This window comes from Tamandua tetradactyla, chromosome 4, assembly GCF_023851605.1.
Source record: "Tamandua tetradactyla isolate mTamTet1 chromosome 4, mTamTet1.pri, whole genome shotgun sequence".
Lineage (NCBI taxonomy): Eukaryota > Metazoa > Chordata > Mammalia > Pilosa > Myrmecophagidae > Tamandua > Tamandua tetradactyla.
This window is the reverse complement of record NC_135330.1, coordinates 106,467,420-106,491,483: the sequence shown is the minus strand read 5'-3', so window position 1 is coordinate 106,491,483 and position 24,064 is coordinate 106,467,420. Positions and strand designations below refer to the sequence as shown.

The 24,064-nt window shown below is 36.0% G+C and overlaps 1 protein-coding gene across 3 annotated transcripts in view; it reads left to right on the top strand.

Moving 5' to 3' along the window:
- The first annotated feature begins 2,200 nt into the window (after positions 1-2,200).
- The window catches only part of VPS36 (vacuolar protein sorting 36 homolog), a 39,288-nt gene continuing 17,424 nt past the window's right edge, over positions 2,201-24,064 (top strand). Inside the window, exons 1-4 of one of the 3 annotated variants that reach the window (XM_077158168.1) lie at positions 2,201-2,351; positions 14,624-14,692; positions 16,142-16,212; positions 18,705-18,819. In XM_077158168.1, the coding sequence (XP_077014283.1) occupies positions 2,256-2,351; positions 14,624-14,692; positions 16,142-16,212; positions 18,705-18,819 (351 nt within the window). In that variant the 5' untranslated portion in view covers positions 2,201-2,255. Of the gene's footprint in view, positions 2,352-2,612; positions 2,767-3,057; positions 3,234-14,623; positions 14,693-16,141; positions 16,213-18,704; positions 18,820-24,064 lie in introns of those variants that run through there. The other 2 variants (XM_077158170.1, XM_077158169.1) reach the window with 2 other exon arrangements.

The window sequence follows — 24,064 nt, the reverse complement described above, 5'->3', positions numbered from 1 at the left end:
CCCCAGATTAGTTAGTATTCTCTGGACTCAGACTCAGGGTAATTTCCAACTGCCAGCATGAGCATATCTACAAGCTGAAGTTTCTACAACCAACACAAGGGCTCGGTTCAGGCATCTTTCATATCTGCTTGAGCAAACTGTGTATCTCTTTATAATTTTAATTCCTCCTCCAGAAGGTGGGTTGTTGTTTTTTCCTACCTGTTCTGCCTCTAGGGCCACACATAAGGCTCCTAAAAGGGGCCTAGCTATGGTTGCCACTTCTTGGCCATCTCCTTTCTTTTTGCTAATATTTAGTTGTCCAGCTATCTGTTACAAAACAATTAGCAAACCTGCCAGAGTCTTTAAGGCACCCCACATATTTACAGAAGTCCCCACCCATCCAGGACAGCAGCTCCCCTTCCCCAAATGGACAATGAAGGCCAACCCAAGATTTCTCCTACCGCGTCTCCTTTCCCTAGATGCATGCCTTCTGCTGCTGGCAATGTCCAGCTTGCCAGTTGTTCAAGCACAGACCAAGTTCATGCAAAGTATGGGTTGGTGCTGCTGTCATACCAAAAAACACATCAGGCACAGAAGTAGACATAGTTTTATTGGGACTTACTAACATCAGAGATTCTCTGGTGGTAGCCATTCTGGATGGCTAAAGCAGATTTGTTATAGGTCATTTAGTAAGGGGCCTGGGCCCTGGGCTGCTATTAAATGATAATAAAATTTAAATGCAGATCACCAATGTACCTTGTGTTATATCTGGTCGATGTTCCTGAGTGAAGGCTACCCATCTTTCATACATTTTAAAACTATTCTTCAGAATAACAATTTTCTTTTGATTAAAAGTTACAAAGATTTAATAGCAAATGAAAAAAAGAAAACTGTCAATTAACAAAAATCAACGAAAGTGACTGTCAAATGTAGCCAGAGCTACCTGACCTGGGAAAAGACAACTTGTTTGTGGCACTGCATTTGTTCCCCAGTTTTGCCGCATGCTTTCTAAAATTTATTCACACACTTTGTGGAGGACTGAAGAATGCCCCCCACAAAATGAGTGCTCGGGTCCCAACCCCTGGTCCCGTGGGTGTGAACCCATTTGTTAACAGGACCTTTGAAGAAGTTATCAGTTAAGGTGTGCCCACACTGAATGATGGTGGACCTTAATCCAACATGGCTGAAGCCCTCACAGGCAAAAGAATTTGGACACAAGAAGAGAATTAAGAGTGAAATTCTGAAAGAGAGAGAAGGTATGGGGAGCAGCCAGAAGCTGAAATTCAACAGAATCGTAGAAGCAAGGAGAATATGCCATCATGCCCATTGCCATGTATCAAAAAGGCAAGGAACATGGATCTCCAGGGGTCAATGCAGACCACCTCAGTCTTCTGAGAGAAAGCATCGCCATGCTGACACCTCATTTTCGACTTCCCTTAGCCTCAAAACCATGAGCCAATCAATTCCAGTTGTTTAAGCCAACCAATCCTACGATATTTGCTTTAGCTGAAGGAAACTAAAGCACCTTTTAAAGCAGTAACTGTATTTTAGGAAAGCACTCTAATAAAATAACCCTAAAGGGAAACAGAAGTATACACAGCGCTCTCCACGTATAGTGCGAAATAGGAAATAAAGTGGAAGGGGCCCAACTGCTGGCAGCGAAGGCTATGGACCGATTTGTGTTACAAACAGACAAATTATAAGATGGCTATGTAATGAAATATTCTCCATTGTAAATTCATGAGGTCTGTGTTAGCATCTGGAGATGTTTAAGTGAAAACAATCTTTGGGGAAAAAAAGAGGAGCACAAGACAGTATTACATCTAACTGTCACTGGATAAAAACCATTCATGCCACACATTTCATTTTTTTAAAAGCTGCTATTTATAGTCTTTAAAAGGAACGAGACAGCATGCTGGGCACTGCCAAGAAACGTGCAGCAAACATGCAGGAAGAATGCGCAATAAAGAAGCCCAGCTGTGACCTGGGCTCCCTTAAAGTCCCTTGTAAGCTCCGGGTGTGTGACCCAGCTGGATGGAGAATGGGGTGCATGTGTCCCCACGCCATCAATATCACAGGCCGTTTCGGCCGGACCGCCAGAGGGCGCTGTCTGCTCGTCCCCAGGTCCTGCTCGTCCCCAGGTCCTGCTCCCGCTCGGTCCCCACCGGACGCCAGGGGGCGCAAGGCTGCCCGGCGCTGGGCTCGGGGCTCGGGACTCTGGGCTCGTTGCTCCGGGAGCGCGCGGGGCCGGCCCGGCGGCGGCTGCGGCGGCGGCCATGGACCGCTTCGTGTGGACTAGCGGCCTCCTGGAGATTAACGAGACCCTGGTGATTCAGCAGCGCGGGGTTCGCATCTACGACGGCGAGGAGAAGGTAGGCCTCGCGAGGGCCTGGCGGAAGTGGCTGCGGGGCGGACGCGCGGCCCGGGCTCCACAGGGGCCGCCGGGCCTGCACCGGTCGTGGCGGCTCCGTCTGCGCCCCCCGCGCCGGGCCCCGCGTTCCCCGCTGCGCCCGCGGGAGGTGCCGGCTCCGGGATTTTAGGCGGGGGAAGCGGCCGCGACCTCGCATCCGCGGGCGTGGGTGCCGGACGCCGGCCGAGGCTGGGCGTCTGGCCCGGTGACCCCGATGGGCTCGGCCCGCCCGGGTGGGGAGCACGCCCGGGTTCCGATTATGCAGCCCGGGGGACGGCTTCAGCTGGGGCTCGAGAGCGAGTCCGAATGCATCGAAAAGCTGGCCTGGGCCTAGGGAGTGAGGGGTTGCTTTGAATGGACTTCTGAAAAGGGCTTCGGTGCGTTTCTCACGGAAACACCTCGGCTTTTGTAATTTCCTTACAAAGGAGTTTTGAGCGTTCGGTTTGTAAAGGGGAGTAGACCACGCTGTTACTTTGCTAAGTAATAACAAACATCAATTTTAGAAGTGTTTGTAAATTAAGAGAAGAATTTTGGCTGTAAGTGTTTTGTGGATGTTTCTGTGACATCACAAAATAGCTTCCTGTTCTGATTGAAACGTACAGAATGGAATTAGAACAAAAATTTAAAATCATTTTATTTTTCTTGTAGGACCGTATTAGAAAAAAAATTGTTTAAACTTATTTATCCTCAAGCACCCAGAGGTTTTCAGTCATTACCTCTCCTTTGCAGTGTTGTTACTGAAGCTTCTCCACTGTACATTTGTATACGTTGACCCAGGCTTTTCCTAGTAGATGCTTACCTAAGCTTTAGGTTTCCTCCCGGGCCCTGGCGCAGCTGGCAGCAGGTACATCTGAAACTGGACCTAGGTATCCCTGACTCCCTTAGGGTATTTTCCATGCATGTACTCCCTCCATTGTTGAGGCAAGGTCTTTTCCTTAAATAATTTGCTTGTACTTATTCCATTTACTGCCACAGCATTTCTATTAACTATATCAGATTGGAACTAACATCTTTTGGTTGGCTTGACAAGCTAAATGTGTGGGGTTTTTATTCTTTTATTTTAGCCAAATTTTCGCCTTTGGAATTGTTTTTAAATAGGAAACTTAATCTCCTTTCCTTCTACTGTTTTGATTATGCCCCCAACTCTAAGAAAAAATGAATTCCCACAAAGATAAATTGGTCTTCAAAGATTTCTCTAAAGCTTCTGTCTGCTGGAGCTCATGGAAGTATAATTCCAGTATACCAGTTAGGAACACGTTTGCTGGCAGACAGTGCTGTGATATAGTTAAAACCGTATAAAATCCCAACTATATGAAAAAGCATTGTTGAACCAGCGAAGTCTAGTTTTCCTTTAAAAAATGTTGCTGCTTGTTTTGCAGACAAGTAAATATAGGTGTCAGGGTTTAAGAAAAAGTCGTGGGGTGGGGGGTGCTTTGAGACCCTTTGATCTAGTTAGATATTCTTAACTTTTTGGAAAGCTCTGGTGAGAGATGTGTTTACATTGCAGTGGGGCTCTAAGAACAGCCTTCTCACCACTGAATTAAACAGGGTTTAAACACGTGGCTGAACCTACTTGAATAGTTAGTCACTTACTGAGTGGTCCGCAGCCGCTTGGTCCCCGTATGAGTGAGTACAAGACTTTGATTCCTGGGGAAAGCGCTGGGTCCTGGTTTCCTTCATCTTCCAGACCCCACGTGGTGCTGATGACTCCAAGAGGCTGCTTGTCATCTTCAAGGGTCGTTCAAGTCAGTCCTGGTTCAAAATCCTTCCCTGGCTCCCTTGGTGGAAGAACTGCAACCCAGATGGCTAGCCTCTCTTCCTGGCATTTCAGCCCAGTCCATTCCCAGGACTGTCTTCCAGACCACTTGGAGACTCCTGGAGGGCAGAAAGTGTGTACTCATCCTTGTATCTTTTAGCTTATTGTGCTTGTAAAACGTGGGGTTCCCCCCCCCTCCCCAAACTTAATAATTAAAGCACTTGATATGTGCCAGGGCTTTTCATAGATCTCATTTAGTTCTATCAACAGCTGCATGACTGACTGTTTTGATTTGTCTAAGACCCATAGAGTCAGTTATCAGGAGATACAGGATTTAAGTCTTTATTGATCAGACTCCCCAAGGCTGTGCTTTGTTCACTGTGCTGCATCACTTCAAAATAGATCAGTCACCAGTGTCAGACACTATATAATATGTAATATAGTTAATTCTTCCGAACATCAGGAAGCTGAGACCCTCTTTTTATAGTGGAGAAATTGTGATTTGTCCAAGGTCGCATACCTAGTCATTGATGGAGCTGAAATTCCAAATCAAATTCCATGGATGATGCTCTTTCTACCACTCAGTACCTCTTGTGAATAACTGTATGGTTTGCTTGTTTCTGTAGGCACAGTTTTCATGTGCCCATTGAGACTATATAATGTGTTATTTTTGTAAGCGGTGTAGATAGGTCGTTTGTTGCAAATCACAGAAGCTTCTATAGCCTCAGCTAATTTAAAAAATGTCAGAAGGCTACTAGTGGTGTACAGTGACAAGTTGGTAGCATATACCAAATGATTTAGAAAATGTTTATTCTCCTTCATCCAGTGGTTTCCCTTTTAGGAATTTACCTGGAGAAATAATCAGAGATGCATAAAAATGTTACATACAAGGACACTTATCTCTGCATTGTTTCTAATACAGAAGATTTGGCAGCAGTCTGAGTGCTTCCATGGCCTCCTAGGTTTGCACATGGAGTTGCTTATAATAGGCTGTGAAGTGAAAAGAAGCAGATTATGAAACAATAAATATCATAGTGCTGTTTGTGTGTGTGTGTGTGTGTGTGTGTGTTTGTATACATATAAATTAGAAGGGTATACCTTAAAAGGCTGAAGTGTTAAACTTATACTCTGGCTGGTATGATAATTTATTTCATTTTCCTTCTTTTTTAAAAAATTTGTTTTGGTAACACATACAATTCTCATTTTAACCACTTTCGTGGATAATTCAGCAATATTAATTGCATTCACAATTTTGTGCTACCAACACTGCCATCCGTTACAAATTTTGTTATCATCCCAAATAGAAACTCCGCACCCATTGCTTGCAATAACTCCCCATTTCTCCCTACCTCCAGCCCCATTCAAACCCTTGGTAACCTGTGATCTGTGTCTATGAAGTTACTTAATCTAGGTGTTTCATGTAAGTGAAATCTTACAAAATTTGTCCTTTCGTTTCTGGCTTATTTCACTCATCATGATGCTTTTAAGGTTCATGCATGTTGTTGCATGCATCTGCACTTCATTTCTTTTTTGTTTTCCTCACATACATAGTTTTTTCTTTATTAGCGTTTTTCGTTAGTGTGGCATGTTTGTTACAACTGATGAACCAATATTGTTATATTATTGTATTATCAATTAAAGTCCATAGTTTACATAAGGTCTATTCTTTGTGGTGTTCATTTCTGTGGTCTTTTTCAATTTTTTTATTGTAGCTATATATATATATATATACACACAAAATAAAATTTCCCATTTTAACCACTTTCTAGTATACAGTTCAGTGGTGTTAATGACATTAACAGTGTTGTGCTACATCACTATCATCTTTTGCCAAAACTTTCCCATCACTCCAAACAGAAACTCTGTACTCATTAAGCATTAACTCTCCATTTCCCACGTGCTCCTTCCCTTTTTGGGGGTGGTGGTGACATGATTTATTAATAGCTATCACTATAATAAAGCCTATAATAAAACAGAAGTAATATTGGCTTAAATAGAACAACCTCTCTGTTTTCCTTCTGGCCACAGTAAGTAAATTGAGGCACAGAGGAAACCTGACTTGCCCACAACAGATCATAAGTCAATGGTGTGGCATCCATAAAAGGAACAGAATAATCTAGAATTGCAGTGGTTGCTGTACTGGAGTTCAGAACTCAGTATGCTAGTTTACATTATTTTTTTTGGTGGGGGTGTGTGTACCTGGTCCGGGAACCGAACTGGGTCTCCCACATGAAAGGCGAGCATTCTACCACTGAACCACCTGTGCATCTGCATTTATTTTTTATTTTTTTTAAATTTTTTGTGCGAATGGTTCAGGAGGTGAACCTATTATTTTTTTTTTTTTTTTTTTAAAGGAAAGACAGAGAGAAGGAAGGAAGGATAGAAGGAAGGAAGGAAGGAAGAAAGGGAAACATCTTTAAACATTTTCTTGTTTTATTGTATTTTGTTTTTCCGTTTTTTTGTTACATGGGCTGGGGCCGGGAATCGAACCGAGGTCCTCCGGCATAGCAGGCAAGCACTTTGCCCGCTGAGCCACCGCGGCCCGCCCCCCTATTATTTTTTAATAATGATTTCTATTGTAAAATATTACATACTTACAAAGCAAAGAAAGGAAAAAAACAGTAATTTTCAAAGTATGTTTCAACAAGTAGTTACAGATTTCAGAGTTTGTTGTGGATTACGATTCCACTATTTAAATTTTTTCCTTCTAGCTGCTCCAAAACACAGTAGGCCAGATTAATATAGTGATTCAGCAGTCATACCCATTTGTTAAATCCTGTTTTCTGTTATACCTCTGCCTTCTCCTTTGATCCTTCTCCCAGTCTATAGGGATCTTTAGGCGATAACCCGTTCTGACTTTTTCATGTTGAGGAGGTCCTTTTTATAGCTGAATAATATTCTTTTGTGTATATATATACATATATATATATATGTATATATATACACAATATATATTGTTCCATGTGTTTATCTGTTAATGGACACTTGGGTTGTTTTCACCTTTTGATTCTTGGGATTAATACCACTATGAACATCGGTGTGCAAATATCTACTTGTACCCCTCTTTTCAGTTCTTCTGAGTCCATACCTAGTAGCAGGATTGTTGAGTTACGTGATAGTTCTAGGTTTAACTTTCTGAGAAACCACCAAACTGTTTTCTACACTGGCTGTTCCATTTTACAGTGCCACCAGCAACGTCATGAGTTCCTTATTCCCCAAAATCTCACTAACACCTGTGATTTTCCATTTAAAAAAAACCAGACATTCTAGTAAGGGGTTTGAAGTGATATCTCATTGTGATTTTGATTTGCTGTTCCCTAATGACCAGTGATGTTGAGCATCTTTTATATGCCTGTTTTCATTTCTTCTTAGACTTTTCTTTAAATATTTTCCAATTTTTCAGCAATAGAGCATGCATTACTTTTATAACTAGACACATGTTAAGTAAAAATATAGGGCAATACCTTGTTCAGTGAGTGCCTAAGATAGATCATATTTTAGATAGTAAAATTATTCTAGTGCTGAGTGGCAGAAGCAAACCAGCCTAAACGTGTCTATCAGGTTTAGATCATAATCCATTGGAATACCCAAAGGGAACTTTTCTTCACTTACGATGGCAACATTTTACACTTGTGCTTTAGTGGGCATAACAGTGGAATATACTCTGGCATCATCTTTAAATTTACATCTTTATTCTTGGATATCACTGAGATAAAATGCAAAGTCTCTTAATCAGAGCTCTTATGCGCTAAGGTAGCATTATGTGTTCTTGTGTTAAAATATTTGCTTTTGGAGAACGAAAATTTTACTCATTGGCAAAAAAAAAAAGAGATGTTTGAAGTATGTCTTAAAGTCAATTATTTTGTTTTGCACAAACAAGATTAACCAAACATTTGACAGTACCCTGAAGTAAGAGCTGGAAATACATATGTGCTCTTCCAAACTCAGGAAAACACGGCAAATTAGTGAGGTTTTTTCTCAGAGGTGTTTTAGTGCTTTGGTGGAATAATCTCTCACAGAGTGTATATAAAAAAAAAACTAGTAAGTTTCTTTAAATTTGTTTAATATCATTAAAGCTTATTAACCAAATTATTATTTAATATGTACAAATTTCAAAACATTATTAATACCTTTAGTTTTAGTAATACCATTAATAACACCTTACTCTTAAAAGTTTTTGAAAATTCGTGTCAAAAGTGTTTTGGGTAGATAGGTAAGAAAATAAGGACAAAAATGTAAATAATGGGGTGGGGGATAACGGATATGGGATTTTGGGGTGTTCTTTTTTATTTTTTATTTTTGGACTAATGAAAATATTCTCAAATTGATCGTGGTGATAAATGCACAACTATATGATGATACTGGAGCCATTGTATACTTTGGATGTGTATTTGGTATGTGATATATCTCAATAAAATTGCATTTTAAAGAGTGTTATTTTTTATACACGGGTTTTTGACAAATGTTTGTCTGCTTAATTTGACAAAAATCATTTGTATGCATTTCAGTTACATGAAGTTACTTACTCCTGAAACACATTTCTTGAACTTTTTCTTTTTTTTTGGACAAATAGTAAAGCTGATAAATATGGTTAAGATAAAATAAGAGTCTTAAAATGATTAGTAATCCTACTGCCTGTAAACATTAATTTTTGGCCTATTGCATGTGTGATTGCATTATGTGTGTATATAATCATGTCCCATATACTCTTTTTTGGTTATAGAAGTTGTGTGTTTACAGAACTATCATTCATAAACACAGAGTTCCCAAATAATACCCTCTTTATTAACACCTTGCATTACTATGGTACATTAGTTACAATTCACGTTAGAACTTTTTATAAATATATTACGAACTATAGTTCATTGTAGGGTTAATGAAAATAGGGTTTACTATTTGTGTTGTACAGTCCCATGTTTTTCTTAAAATTTGTATTCTAGTAACATATATGCAACCTAAAATTTCTTCTTTTAGCCACATTCGAATATGTAATTCAGTGCCATTGATTATGTTTGCAATGTTATGCTGTCGTCACTACTATCCATTAACAAAACTTTTCCAACGTCCCAAATAGAAATACTGTACAATTTAAGCATTAACTTCCCTATTCCTTACCCCCACCCTGTCCCCTGGTAACCAATATTCTAGATTCTACTATGAGTTTGCTAGCTCTACTTATTTCATATCAATGAGGGTCATAAAGTATTTAACTTTTTGTGTCTGGCTTATTTCTCTCAACATTGTGTCTTCAGGATTCATTCATGTAGCTGCATGTGTCAGGACTTCATTCAGTTTTATGGCTGAATATCTGGTTTCCAAATATTTTCTCCCATTGAGTAGATTGTCTTTTTACTTTCATGATAAACTTTCCTTTGATGCCCCAAGTTTTAATTTTGATGAGATGCCATTTATCTGCTTTTTTTTTTCTTTTGTTGCTTGTGCTTTGGTTGTAAAGACTTAGAAACCATTGCTTAACACAAGGTTCTGAAAATGCTTCCCTACAATTTCTTCTAGGAATTTTATAGTTCAGGCCTTATATTTCGGTCACTGATACATTTTGAGTTGATTTTTGGTATATGGTGTGAGAGAGGGGCTCACCTTCATTCTTTTGCACATGATGTCCAGTTTTCCCAACACCATTTGTTGAAGAGACTGTACTTTCCTCTTTGAATGGACTGGGACAAAATCAGTTGACAAAAATGTGAGGGTTGATTTCTGAACTCTTAATTTGATTACATTGGTCTTTATGCTGTCCTTGTGTCAGAACCTTGCTGTTTTGATTACTGCAGCTTTGTTTTGAGTTTTAAGATTGGGAAGTGTGTATCCTCCAACTTTCATTTCTCTTTTTCAAGATGTTTTTGGCTATTTGGGGAGCCTTACCACCCCATATAAATTTGATGTTTGGCTTTTCCATTTCTGCAAAGAAGGCTGTTGAAATTTTGTTTGGGATTGGTTTGAGTCTGTAAATAACTTTAAGTAGACTTGACATCTTAACAATATTTAATCTCCCAATATATGAACATGGGATGTCCTTCTATTTATTTGGGTCTTTTTGAAATTTCTTTTAATAAAATCTTATAGTTTTCTGATATAACTCCTTTGCATCCCTGCTTAGATTTATTCTTAGATATTTCATTCTTTAGTTGCTATTATAAACTGAATTTTTAAAAAATTTCTTCTCCAGATTGTTCATTACTAGTATATAGAAATACTACTGATTTTTATATGTACCGCACCACTTTGCTTAATTCATTTATTAACCCCAGTAGTTTTATTGTGGAGTTCTCAAGCTTTTTTGTATATAGAATTATGTCATCTACACATAGGAAAAGTTTTACTTCTTCCTTTCCAGTTTGGATGCCTTTCATTTCTTTTTTTGTTTTTTTCTTGCCTAGAGCAATTGGGCAAGAACCTCTAGTACAATGTTGAATAACAGAGGTGACAGTGAGCATTCTTGTCTTGTTCCTGATCTTAGAGGGAAATTTTCAGTCATTCATCATTGAATATAATTTTAACTGTGGGTTTTTCATAGATGCCCTATATCATGTTAAGGGCATTTTCCTTGATTTCTAAGTATTTTTATCAAGTAGGGGGGCTGGATTTTGCCAGATGCCTTTTCTGCATAAAATATTTCTTGGTAAAATAAAACTATTTTTAGTTTAGTTTATACTCCACAATAAAACTACTGGAACTAATAAAACAGATCATGTGTTTTGTCCCCCTTGTTCTGTTAATGTGGTGTGTTAATTGATCTTCTTTGTTAAACCACCACTTGCATTCCTGGGATAATTCCCACTTGAGCTCCATGATGTTTAACTCTTTTGATGTACTGTTGGATTTGATTTGCTAGTATTTTGTTGAGGAGTTTTGCATCAGTATTTATAAGGGATATTGGTCTGTAATATTTTTTCTTGTGGTGCCTTTATCTAGCGTCAGTGTGTGTGTGATGTTGGCATCATAGAAGGAGATAGGGAATGTTCCTTCCTCTTCAATTTTTTGGAAGGCTTTGAGCAAGATAGGAATTAATTTTTGGAATAGTTAGTAAAATTCACTTGTGCAAGTACTAAGCAATAAAGATGGATCACTATGAAAAATTCACTTGTAAAGCCATCTGGTCTTGGGCTTTTCTTTGTTGGGAGGTTTTTGATTACTTATTCAATCTCTCTACTGATTATTGGTTTATTGAACTCTTCCATTTCTTCTTGAATTAGTATGGATAGTATAGAATCAGTATAGATAGTTTGTGTGTTTCTTGAAATTTCCCATTTTATCTAGGTTATCCAATTTATTGGCGTACAGTTCATATAGTATCTTCTTATAGTCCTTTATATTTCTGTGGGGTCAATAGCATTATCCTTCTTTTCAGTTCTTATTTTTGTTGTTTGTGTCCTCTGTCTCTTTTTCTTTGTCAGTCTACCTAAGGGTTAGTCAATTTTATTGATCTTTTCAAAGAGCCTACTTTTGATTTTGTTGATTCACTGTATTGCTTTATTTTCTGTCTATCTCATTTATTTTCACTATAATCTTTATTTCCTTCCTTCTGCTCGCTTTGCTTTTCTCTTTTTTTTTCTAGATCCTCTAGTTTTGAGGTAAGATTTCTTATTTGAAATCTTATTTCTTTTTTAATGTAAGCATTTATAGTTATAAATTTTCCTCTCAGCACTACCTTTGCTGCATCTCATAAGTTTTGCTATATTGTGTTTAATTTTCATTGCCTTAAGATTATTTCCAAATTTCCCTTGTGATTCCTTCTTTGACCTGTACATTGTTAAAAAGTACATTGTTTAATTTCCATGTATTTGTGGCTTTTCCATTCTTTGCCTGATACTGATTTCCAGTTTCAATCAGTTGTGGCTATAGAAGATATATCATATGATTTCAGTGGTTTTGCAGTTATTGAGACTTGTTTTGTGACCAGCTGTGTGGTTTATCCTGGAGAGTGATTAGTGTACACCAGAGGAGAATGTATATTCTGCTGCTATCAGATGAAGTGTTCAATGCATGTTTGTTAGGTCTAGCTAGTTTTTGGTGTCATTCGGGTCTTCTCTTTCCTTAATGATCTTCTCTCTGGATGTTCTATTCTTTATTGAGAGTGGCTTATGGAAATCTATTAATGTAGAACCATCTATTTCTCCCTCCAAATCTGTCAGTATTTGCTCTTCTTTTAGGTGCATATATATATATATATATTTTTTTTTTTTGACTTGATCCATTTTTCAGAATATTGTGGCCCTCTTTGTCCCATCTAACAGTTTTTGACTTAAAGTCTGTTTTATCTGATATTAGTTTAACTTCCCCAGGTCTCTTTGATTGCTATTTACATTATATAGTTTTTTCTATCCTTTCACTTTCAACCTACTATGTCTTTAAATTTAAGGTAAGTCTCTTTAAACAGCATATAGTTAGGGCATTCATTTTATAAATTTCAGCAGTTTCTGTCTTTTGACTGGGGATTTAATCCATTTACATTTAAAGAGACTACTGATAATGGATTACTTTGTTTTACCATTTTACTATTTAGTCCTTATTAAGTCTAATACCTTTTTTGACCCTCAATTCTTCTGTAATACCTACTTCCATATTTATTTGGCTTTTTATGTTGTACTATTTTGAGACCCTTCTCATTTCTTTCCATATACACTTTTTTGTTGTTGTTATTATTACCAGGGAGTTAAACTTTGACATTCTGAATCTTTAACAGTTACATTTGACTTGATACCAACTGTTTTAGTTTCCTATGCTGCTTAAGCAAATATCTTGAACTGGGTTGGCTTGAACAATGGGAATTTAGTCGCTCATGGTTTTGAGATTAGGAAAAAGTCCAAATCAAGCCATCATGAAGACGATGCTTTCTCCCTAAAGATGGTGGCATTCTGGGGCTACCTGCTGGTGATCCCTAGTCACATGGCAAGACATGGCATTGTCTCTCCCTTATCTTCCATGCTCTGTTGATGTTCGGTTTCTGATTGCTCCTTTGTGACTTTCTCCATCTCTGTCTGAATTTCATTCCAATTGTAAAGGACTCCAGTGATAGGATTAAGACCCATCCTAATCAAGGCGTGCAGCACCTTAACTGAAGTAACCTCATCAAAAGGTCTTACTTACAATGGGTTTACACCCACAGGAATGGATTAAATTTAAGAACATATTTTTCTGGGGTACATACAACTTCAAACCATAACACCAAGTTATTTTCAATAACACGCAAATATACTTTCCCTAAACCCTTCTGTCTGCCTGCTTTTTTTTTTTCTTTTGGTACTTGCTATAAATTATATATGTATTTTCATGTATGTATGATACAAATTATCATTGTATGTTCAGAACCATCAGTTTATCATACTTTTTATGCATTTGCATTGTAGCACTTATATGAAGCAAGACGTGTAGTTATATAACAAACAATACAACACAGAGGTACTGGCATTTATACTTACCCGAATGGTTACCTTTGCCTGGTCTTCACTTCTTTATACTGCTTTGATTATCTGTCCAGTGTCCTTTTCTTTGAGTCTGAAGAAATTCCTTTAGCATTGCTAATAGGACAGGCCTAATGGTAACAAATTCCCTCAGCTTTTGTTTATCTGGAAATGTCTTAATCATTATTTCTGGATTTTGAGAGGCTGTTTTATATATATATAACCTGATGTTTTGAGATAAGAATGAAGCCAATCAGGTTGGGGTTGAAGTAATTCAGAACACAGGGTAAGGTAGACAATGTCCTCCCCCACTTCCCCAACTATTTACCCCTGGTATTGCTGTGGTGCTATTAATGTATTCCTGTTAAATATAGGCCATAGCATGTAATAGTAGTTTCCCCCCATACCTCTCTATTATTGGCTCTTTTTACAAGATTCATACCTTTGAAGTAGTTCACGCAGGAACTTATTTGTATTTGTAGTGTTATACAGTGGGATACATGGCTCTATATAACCCCTTTCAGTCATGTTCAACTTTAATAGGGCAGTATTACTCATAGACCTACTATGAACCACCTTCACATCTATCCATTCCCTTACATTTAAGTTCAACCTCATTAGCTAACGGTTCACCCATTTCTAGCTTCTGTGTATTTCTGAGTCCCCTATATTTTATAAGTCTGTGAATTTATCTTTACCAAGGTCATAGGAGGAAAATCGTATAGTATCTGTCCTTTGAGTCTGGCTTATTTCATTCAGCATTTTGTCTTCAAGCTTCATCCATGTTGTCATATGATTCAGGATGTCATTTCATTATTCCTTTTAACTTCTGCATGGATTTAATAGTATGGAGGAATCATACTTTATTTAACTACTCCTTTGTTAAATATATATTTAGGTATATTTATGAAGTGTGTAGCATTGCTTCTCTTTAATTTGTAATAAACTTGATATTTATTCATGTGATTAACTTAGTATTTGTATAATTCATGAGAGAGAAAATCTGGGCAACATTGAATGATATGTTATTAATATTTTGTGATGATCTTATCTTTCTAGATAAAATTTGATGCTGGGGTCCTCCTTCTTAGTACACACCGACTCATTTGGAGAGATCAAAAAAATCATGTAAGATACAGTCTTTTTGGTATCTGTTCTGAGTTTTAAATCACTGTATTTTTCTTTTTCCTTTCTGGCCAGACTACACATAGATGCAATAATAAAATTTTTTTTTTCAGAATGTCATATGTCCGATTTGATCTCTTTGAATAGAATGCAAATAGAGGAGGTAGGGTACTGTCACTCATTTAACTTCAGAAAAGTCTGTGTAGCTACTGGATTAGAGAATTGTGTTTTTAAACACCAGTCATCGTGTTTTTAAACACCAGTCAGATCCTGTTCTATATTTGAATGTTCTGCATGTAATAAAGGGAATAATTCTCCCATCTGTTGTGAGGGGTCCTTTTAAATAACTAGGGCATCTTAAAAACAACGCCTTTTCTCAGATGGTTGGTAGAGTCAAGTGTATATGTCTGTTATGAAGTATATACTTTTATCCGCATATTGAGGCGAACTGCCTTTAAGTCACTCAGCAAGAAGAGAAAAATGCTGTTTTTAGTTTCTAGGAGAGGAGAACAAGTTATGTGTAAGTAGAGCTGATATTTTTATTACAAAGAGCTTTAACTTGAAAGTATATATACATTAATTTCGTTGTTGCCAGTTAAAGAAGCTAGCTCTTCTACATTTAAATTTTCCTAATCACCCCCCATTCCCATGAAATTTTAATGCCACAGATATGTATACTGTACTGTGGTCCTTTGAAAGGGCCACTAACCATTGCAACATCTTAAGGCCATTTTTTACCCCAAGAACCAATTTTTTCCCTCTTGGGAGTGATAGTCCTCCCATTGAGAATGCTTCCTTAGACTGTTAATGTTGTTTAATTCTTGAAAAAGAAATATGCATTCAGGAAAAAATCTTTTTTTTTTTAGGGTAAGGTGGTTATCCTTAAGCCATGTGTTTATAAATTAATCTTAGTATATTTTTTTGATTGCCATATAAAGAGGCAAATTTGGATAAACCCATAGACCCCTTTGCTGGTCATATATAATTTTTAAATCAGGTTTACTAATAAGGGCAGTATATCTCAGTATTCTCTTTTAAAAATTGTGTGTATGTGTATAGATACAGATAATTATAAAGAAAAAGAAAAATCAGCCATATAATACTCCTTAATGTTGTTTTGATTTATCTGTTTATTTTTGTTTTCCATGTAAGTTAATACTACATATAAAAAGTTTTCATATAAATATTTCTTGAAAATACACCCTCTGTGAAAGCAAAGGTAATTATAGCTTTTGAATCTCTGATGGTCTTCCACCTAGCAAATTGCCATCATTTTAATTTTTGCATTTAATTTTTGTTAAATGTTTCATTTAATTTTCCCTTAAGTTTATTTAAGGCTTAAAATAACAATGACTTTTTAAATGTTTTCATTACTAAATACTTGTGCTTAAATCTGATGAAATGGATTTCTGACAAGTCTTATAAATCAGATTTCTGCTTTTTTCATCCTAGGAATGCTGCATGGCCATTCCTCTTTCCCAAATTGTGTTCATTGAAGAACAGGCAGCTGGCATTGGTAAAAGGTGAGGTTTACAATCCTTATTCACATTCAAAAAAAATTTCCAATCAAACTTAACTTAGCGGATTTATTGCTATGCCATGACTGCATATGTGAAAATGAATCTTATGTTTGTGTTTTGGGGCATTATAAATAACAGTCACTGATCAGGAAGAAAATACCTTAAGAAGGTATTTATGTACATTTTGATTCATTGGTGAATGAAGTCATTCTTAAAAAATGAATAAAATACTAAGGTTAACTCTAATATGTTCTCACGTCATTATAAATAAATATGGGCCAGCTATCACTGTACATATTTCCATAGACACCTGCTTTCACATCTATATGTCTGTTGTTCAGTATTTAAAATCAGAAATGACCAATCTGAGAAAAAGAACTGACTTTGGTCCAGTTTCTAATTGATCATTAAGTTTACTTCTCAACTTTGACTTTTTCAGGTATCAGAATTAAATAGATATCATAATAGTTATTGTCCAAGCTGGAATATTTATAAGAATAAAATGGAGATTGGATTATATGAATGATGCCATATTATATGGATAATATGTATTGATATAATATATATTCATATAATATATATGAATAATATGAAGATTAGGGCAGCAGAAGTGCTGTGGTCACTCTGGTTTAAAGCCATATGTTTACACATTTCTGTTTATTCAGGAGTATCCCAGATTTTGACTTACATTTTGAGTGCATGTAGCTGAGGGAGGTTTATGAATAAATATTGTTGGTATGGAATTTTTTTCTCATAAAGGACCATTTTAGGTTTAGCATTATTGTGTTCTTTAATAGAAGTTAAATAAATATTGTTTCTTACTGGAAATGCAATGCATGCCTTAATTCTATTATAATTACCATAAAAAAAGTGCTTGTTTGGCATAAAAGAAACTAACATTTTGAAACAATTAGTAAGCCATAGATTTTTTCAAGCAAATGGTTCCTGTAATTTTTGTTTTCTGCCTTGTTACTTTTCTCCATTTTTTAGTTATAGAAAGTAAAATTTAAAGGCATTCCAAATCATTTGAATTTTCCGCTGCTGTGTTCCTAGGAAATCTGAGCTCTATAATAAAAATACTCAGAATACTTATCTTCATTACTAATGTCTTATTTTAAAAAATATCTCCAGTGAGGAGAAATTTAATTCTATTCCTGGTTAATTTTTCTCAAATTTCTCTTTAGTTTTCAGCTCTGTATCCCCAATTACCATATCTCACTAAGACTTAATATTTCTCCTTCTGACATCTCTGCATTCAAGATACTTCTTTCATTTAGTGGATTTTAAATTTGATGAAATATGGCAATTGAATGATCCAATAAATGAATGTAAAAAAAAATTGGCATGAATCTTTTATGCTTGCTCTGGAATTTTTAAATGATATTTTATATTTATGATCTTTTAGCTTCTCGTTGGACTTCATTTGGCAGAATCTGGTGGTAGGGCTTAGGGTTTTTAGCTTTATAGATTGTGTGGGCCTATCCTAATTGTTGGAATTTGTTCCTTTACTTGATGATTTATTTTTGGCAGCCTTGTGATTCTGCTTACACAGTTAATGGGAACTTCACTTAACTGATGTTTACCACAATGTAATAAGTGAAGAGTCCATACACAGCTGGCCAGAACTCATAACCAAAACGTGTTATACTGAAAAGTCTCAAAAATAGTGTTTCAGTTGTACAATGATATTTAGGCAACAATGTGAGTGTAAACAATGAAAAGTAGAATTTAGTAATAAGTATAGTTATAATTCAGTCATAAAGAAAATGTTCTAAACCAGGTATTCAGAACATTTTGATTATGAATTTTAGTGGTTTCTCTAATCTTTAAAGAGTGCTGTGTATTGAGTAGATGGGAACAAAGGGAAGAAAACAGATTTATAAAGCTGAATAAATATGGTGACATTTTTAATCGCATAGTAGATAACGATAGTCATAAAGATAGCGGTAGTTTGTTTTCCAAGAGCAGCAGCATTTTGAGAATTGCTTTTACTGTTGGATATCTTTCTAAATCATGCTGTTGACCTAGTGGTATTTTCCAACAAATGACACTGTAGAATGTTAGTTTTGGATGGAATTTTAATGAAGTGTCAGCTGGCCATTAAACAGATAAGTTTTCACATTTATTTTCAAAATAAGTAAGGTAATATGATTTGGCAAAAATTACAGGCCCCTTTATGACTTCTAGTGATGATTTTGTAGATGGAAAACCCTAATCATATACCACCCAAAATTTAGCCAAATTACTTTGAATTTGTTTTCTAAAACCACATTTTAATTTAGTCCATAGAGCCGGTAACTTGAAATTTTTTGGTTCCTAACTTGTGTTAAGTACAGATCTTTTGAATTAATACATTTTTCAAAAGGGTGCTTTTCAGGATGATCTTTGTTTTTACCAGAACATTAAAAGTGGTATGCAATATATTAAAGTTTGTAATAATAGAATCAGTGATGTTTTAAAGGCAACTAAATATATTACATTTGTTTTTTCTTTAGTGCCAAAATAGTTGTTCATCTTCACCCAGCACCTCCTAACAAAGAGCCTGGTCCACTCCAAAGTAGTAAGAATTCATATATCAAACTCTCCTTCAAAGAACATGGCCAGATTGAAGTAAGTTTCTTTATGAATAAAATTGGACTTAGAAATATGTATGTGTTTATTTTTTGCTTGTTAATATGATAAAAAGCAATATTGTACAGTATATCAAGTTTTTTAATTAAAAAAGTTATGGGTTTACAGAACAATCATGCATATAATACAGGTTTCCCGTATACCACACCAACACCAACACCTGGCTTGGTATGGAACATTTGTTACAACTTCTGATACCACATTTTTATAACTGTACTATTAATTAAAGTCCATGGTTTAACTTAGGGTTCACGGTTTCTCTAGTTTAGTTCCATGGACTTTTTTTCCCCCCTGTTCTTAAATCTAACATTTCCTCTTTTAATCATGTTGAGATATATATTTGAATGCTGTTAATTGGGTTTACAATGTTGTGCTGCCATCGCTACCATCCGTTACCAAAACATTTCCATCATTCCAAATCGGAACCCTGTACATTTTAAGCCTTAACTTCCCATTCCCTAGCCCCATCTCACCCCTTGGTAATTTGTATTCTAGATTCTGACTCTGTGAGTTTGCTTATGCTAATTGTTTCAAAACAATGAGCTCATACTATATTTGTCCTTTTCTGTCTGATTTATTTTACTCAGCCTGATGTCTTCAAGGTTTATCTATATTGTTGCGTGTGTCAGAACTTCATTCCTTTATACAGCTGAATAATATTCCACAGAGTGTAAATACATGAAATAAATTATGCACATTTTATTTATCCAGTCATTGGTTGTTGGACAGTTGGCTTGCTTCCATCTTTTGGCATTTAGGAATGCCACTGTGTACATCAATGTGCAAATACCTGTTTGAGTCCCTGCTTTCAATTCTTCTAGATATATACCTAGTAACAGGATTGCCCTGTCATATGATAGCTCTGTAGTTAGCTTTCTGAGACACTGCTAAACTGTCTTCCATAGCAGCTGCACCATTTTACATTGCCACCAGCAATGAATGAATGTTCCTATTTCTCTGGATCTTCTCAAACACTTATTTTCCATTTTTTTAATAGCCAACATTCTAATGGTTGTAAAATGTTATCTCATTGTAATTTTGAATTGCATTTCCCTGATGGCGAGTGATATTGAGCATCTTTTCATGTGCTTTCTGGCCATTTGTGTATTTTCCTTAGCGAGATGTCTGTTCAAGACTTTTGCCCATTTTTTAAATTGAGTTGTTTGTCTTTTTGTTGTTAAATTGAAGGGTTTCTTTATATGTTCTGGCTGTTTATCCTTTATCAGATATGTGGTTCCCAAATATTTTCTCTGTTTGTGTAGGTGGTCATTTTACTTTCATGATAAAGTCCTTTGGAGAACATAAGCTTTAAATTTTGATATGGCCCTATTTGTTTGTTTTTTCTTTTGTTGTTTGTGCTTTGGGTTTAAAGTCTGAGAAATCATTAACAAGGTCCTGAAGATGCTACCCTACATTGTCTTCTAGGAGTTTGATAGTTCTAGCTCTCTGATCCATTTTGAGTTGATTTTTGTATATGGTATGAGGAAGGGAGTCCTTCTTTTCTTTTGCAAATGGAGATCCAATTTTCCCAAAAACCATTTGTTGAAGAGACTGTTCTTTCTCAAATGATTGGTCTTTGCCACCTTGTCAAAAATCAGTTAGTCATAAATGTGAAGGTTGATTTCTGAGCTCTCAGTTTTAGTCCATTGGTCCATATATCTGCCCTTGTGCCAGTACAATGCTGTTTTGATTTGTGGCATTGTAGTAAGTTTTAAGATCAATAAGTGTGAGTCCTCCAATTTTGTTCTTCTTTTTCAAGATGGCTTTAGCTTTGGGGGCCCCCTTACACTTCCATATAAATGTGATGATTGGATTTCCCATTTTTGCAAAGAAGGCTGTTGGAATTTTGATTGGGATTGCATTGAATCTATAAATTGCTCTGGGTATTATTGACAAATTAATATTTAGTCTTCCGATTCATGAGCATGGAATATCCTTCCACTTATTTAGGTCTTCTTTAATTCCTTTAGCAGTGTTTTGTGGTTTTCTATTACAAGTCTTTTACATCCCTGGTTAAATTTATTTCTAGGTATGTGATTCTTTTAGTTACTATTGTGAATGAGATTTTTTTTTTTTATTTCCTCTTCCAGTTGTTCATTGTTTGTGTGTAGAAACACACCTGATTTTGGGGTGTTGATCTTGTACTCCACCACCTTGCTGAATTCATTTATTAGCTCTAGGAGCTTTGCTATGGATTTTCCAGGATTTTCTGTATTTAGGATCATACCGTTTGCAAACAGGGAAAGTTTACTTCTTCATTTCCAATTTGGGTGCTTTTTATTTCTTTTTCTTGCCTAATTGCTTTGGCAGGAACTACCAGTGCAATGTTGAGTTACAGTTCCCTTCTTCCTGATCTGAAAGGGAAAGCTTTCAGTCTTTCACTATTAAGTAGGATGTTAGCTGTGGTCTTTTCATATATGCCCTTTATTATGCTGAGGAAGTTTCCTTCTGTTCTTAGTGTTCTAAATGTTTTTATTAAGAATGAGTGCTGGATTTTGTCAAATGCCTTTTCTGCATCAGTTGAGGAAATAATGTGGGTTTTTTTTTTCCTTCAGTTTGTTAATGTGGTGTATTACATTAATGGATGTTCTTATGTTGAACCACCCTTGAATACCAGGGATACATCCCTCTTGATCATGGTGTATAAACTTTTTTAATATGCTGTTGGATTCATTTGCTAAAATTTTGTTGAGGATTTTTGCATCTATATTCTTAAGAGATACTGGTTTGTAATTTTCTTGTAGTACCTTTACCTGGCTTTGGTATGAGGGTGATGTTGGCCTTACAGAATGAGTTAGTGTTCCTTCCTCTTCAGTTCTTTGGGAGACTTTGAGCAGATTTGGAGTTAAGTCTTCTTGGAATATTTGGTAGAATTCCCTGTAAAGTTATCTGGTCCTGGGCTTTTCTTTCTTGGGAGGTTTTTTGTTTTGTTTGTTTGTTTGCATGGGCAGACACCTCTTGGGAGGTTTTTGGTGGCTGATTCAGTCTCTTTACTATTATTTGGTTTGTTGAGATCCTCATTGCTTTTTAAGTCAATGTAGGTAGTTTGTAGGTTTCTAAGAATTTGTCCTTTTCATCTGAGTTATATAATTTATGGTTATTCATAGTATCCTTTTATAGTCCCCTTTATTTCAGCAGGGGAGGTAGAAATGTCTCTCTTTTCATTTCTTCTTTTCATTGTTTGTATCCTCTTTTTCCTTTGTCAGTCCAGCTAAAAGTTTATCAGTTGTTTCAAAGAACCTACTTTTGGTTTTGTTGATTCTCTCTGTTGGTGTTTTTGTTTTTTATTTCATTGACCTCTACGCTGATTTTTACGGTTTCCTTCCTTCTGCTTACTTTGGGTTTAATTTATTTTTTGTTGTTGATTTTCCAGTTTTGCAGTTAGGTCTCTGACTTGAAGTATACCTTCTTTTTATAATGTAAGCATTTGGAGCTAAACATTTCCTTCTAAGCCTTGCCTTCTGTACATCCCATACATTTTGGTATGTTGTATTTTCATTTTCATTCACCTCAAGAAATTTCCTAATTTTGCTTCTGACTTCTTCTTTAACCCATTGGTTATTTAAGAGTATATTGTTTCCTACGTGGGTCATGTCTCCCAGAGGTGTAAATCTCCCTGACAATGTGGGACCTGACTCCCGGGAATGAGCTGGGGCCCAGCATCATGGGAATGAGGAAACCTTCTTAATCAAAGGGAAAAGAGAGAAGTGAGTCAAAATAAAATCTCAGTGGCTGAGAGAGTTCACATAGACTTAGGAGTTTATCCTGGAAGTTATTCTTATGCGTTGTATAGATATCCCTTTTTAATTTATGGTACATTGGAATGTCTAGAAAGAAGTACCTGAAGCTGTTGAACTGTGTTTCCATAGCCTTGATTCTTGAAAAAGACTATAACTATATAGCTTTTACAGTGTGACTGGATGGTTGTGAAAACCTTGTGTCTGTTGCTTCTTTTATCCACACTATGTATAGATGAGTGAAAAGAAAATAAGGATAAAAAATAAATAGTAGGGAGAGATAAAAGGTAAAAATTAGGTAGATTGAAATACTATGAGTCAATGAGAAGGAGGGGCGAGGGGTATGGAATATATTAATTCTTTTTTTTTTCTTTTTATTTCTTTTTCTGGAGTGATGCAAGTATTCTGAAAATGATCATGGTAAAGAATACACAACTATGTAATGATATTGTGAGCCATTGATTTTATAATATGGTCGGACTGTGTGTGTGTGGATATTTCTCTATAAAAATATTTTTAAAAAACTGGGCACAACACACACACACGTACGTTGTTTAATTTCTATGTATTAGTGAATTTTCCATTTCTCCCTATTATTGATTTCTAGCTTCATTCCATTGTAGTGGGAGAATATACATTGTATGATTTCAGTATTTATGAATTTTGATTGGGATTGCATTGAATCTATAAATTACTTTGGGTACTATTGCTTTCTTAACAATATTTTGTCCAAATAGTTTATCCTGGAGAATCATCCATGTGTACCTAAGAAGAATGTATATTCTGTTTTCATTGGGTGTGGTGTTATATGGGATATAACACATATGTGTTATATCTACTTGGTTTAGTGTATTATTCAAACCCTGTATTTTCTTATTGATCTTCTGACTAGATGCTTGGCCATTATTAAGAGTGGTATTTTAAAGTCTCCTGCTATTGAAGTAGAACTGTCAATTTCTCCCTTTAAATCTATATCTTGCTGCATGTATTTTGGGGCTCTGCCATTAGGTCATATATATTTATAATTATTACATCTTCCTGTTGAATTGCCCCCTTTATCAGTATATTATGACCATCTCTGTCCCTAATAGCTGCTTTTGACCTAAAGTTTATCTTATCCCATATTAGTATAGTGACCCCAGCTCTCTTGGTTACTACTTGCATAGTATATTTTTTTCCATCCTTTCACCCTCAACCTACATGTATCTTTGACTTTAAGGTGGATCTCTTGCAGACAGCATCTAGTTGGACATTTATTTTATCCTTTTTGCCAGTTTCTGTCTTTTGACTACAGTGTTTAATCCATTTACATTTAAAGTCACTACTGATAATACAGGACTTTCTTCTACTGTTTTGCTATTTAGTCTGTAAGTTTTACATTTTTGTCCCTCACATCTGTTAACGCCTACTTTTACATTTATTTGATGTTTTTTGTTGTACCATATTTATGTGCCTTCTCTCTTCTGTCTGGATACATTCTTCATCTG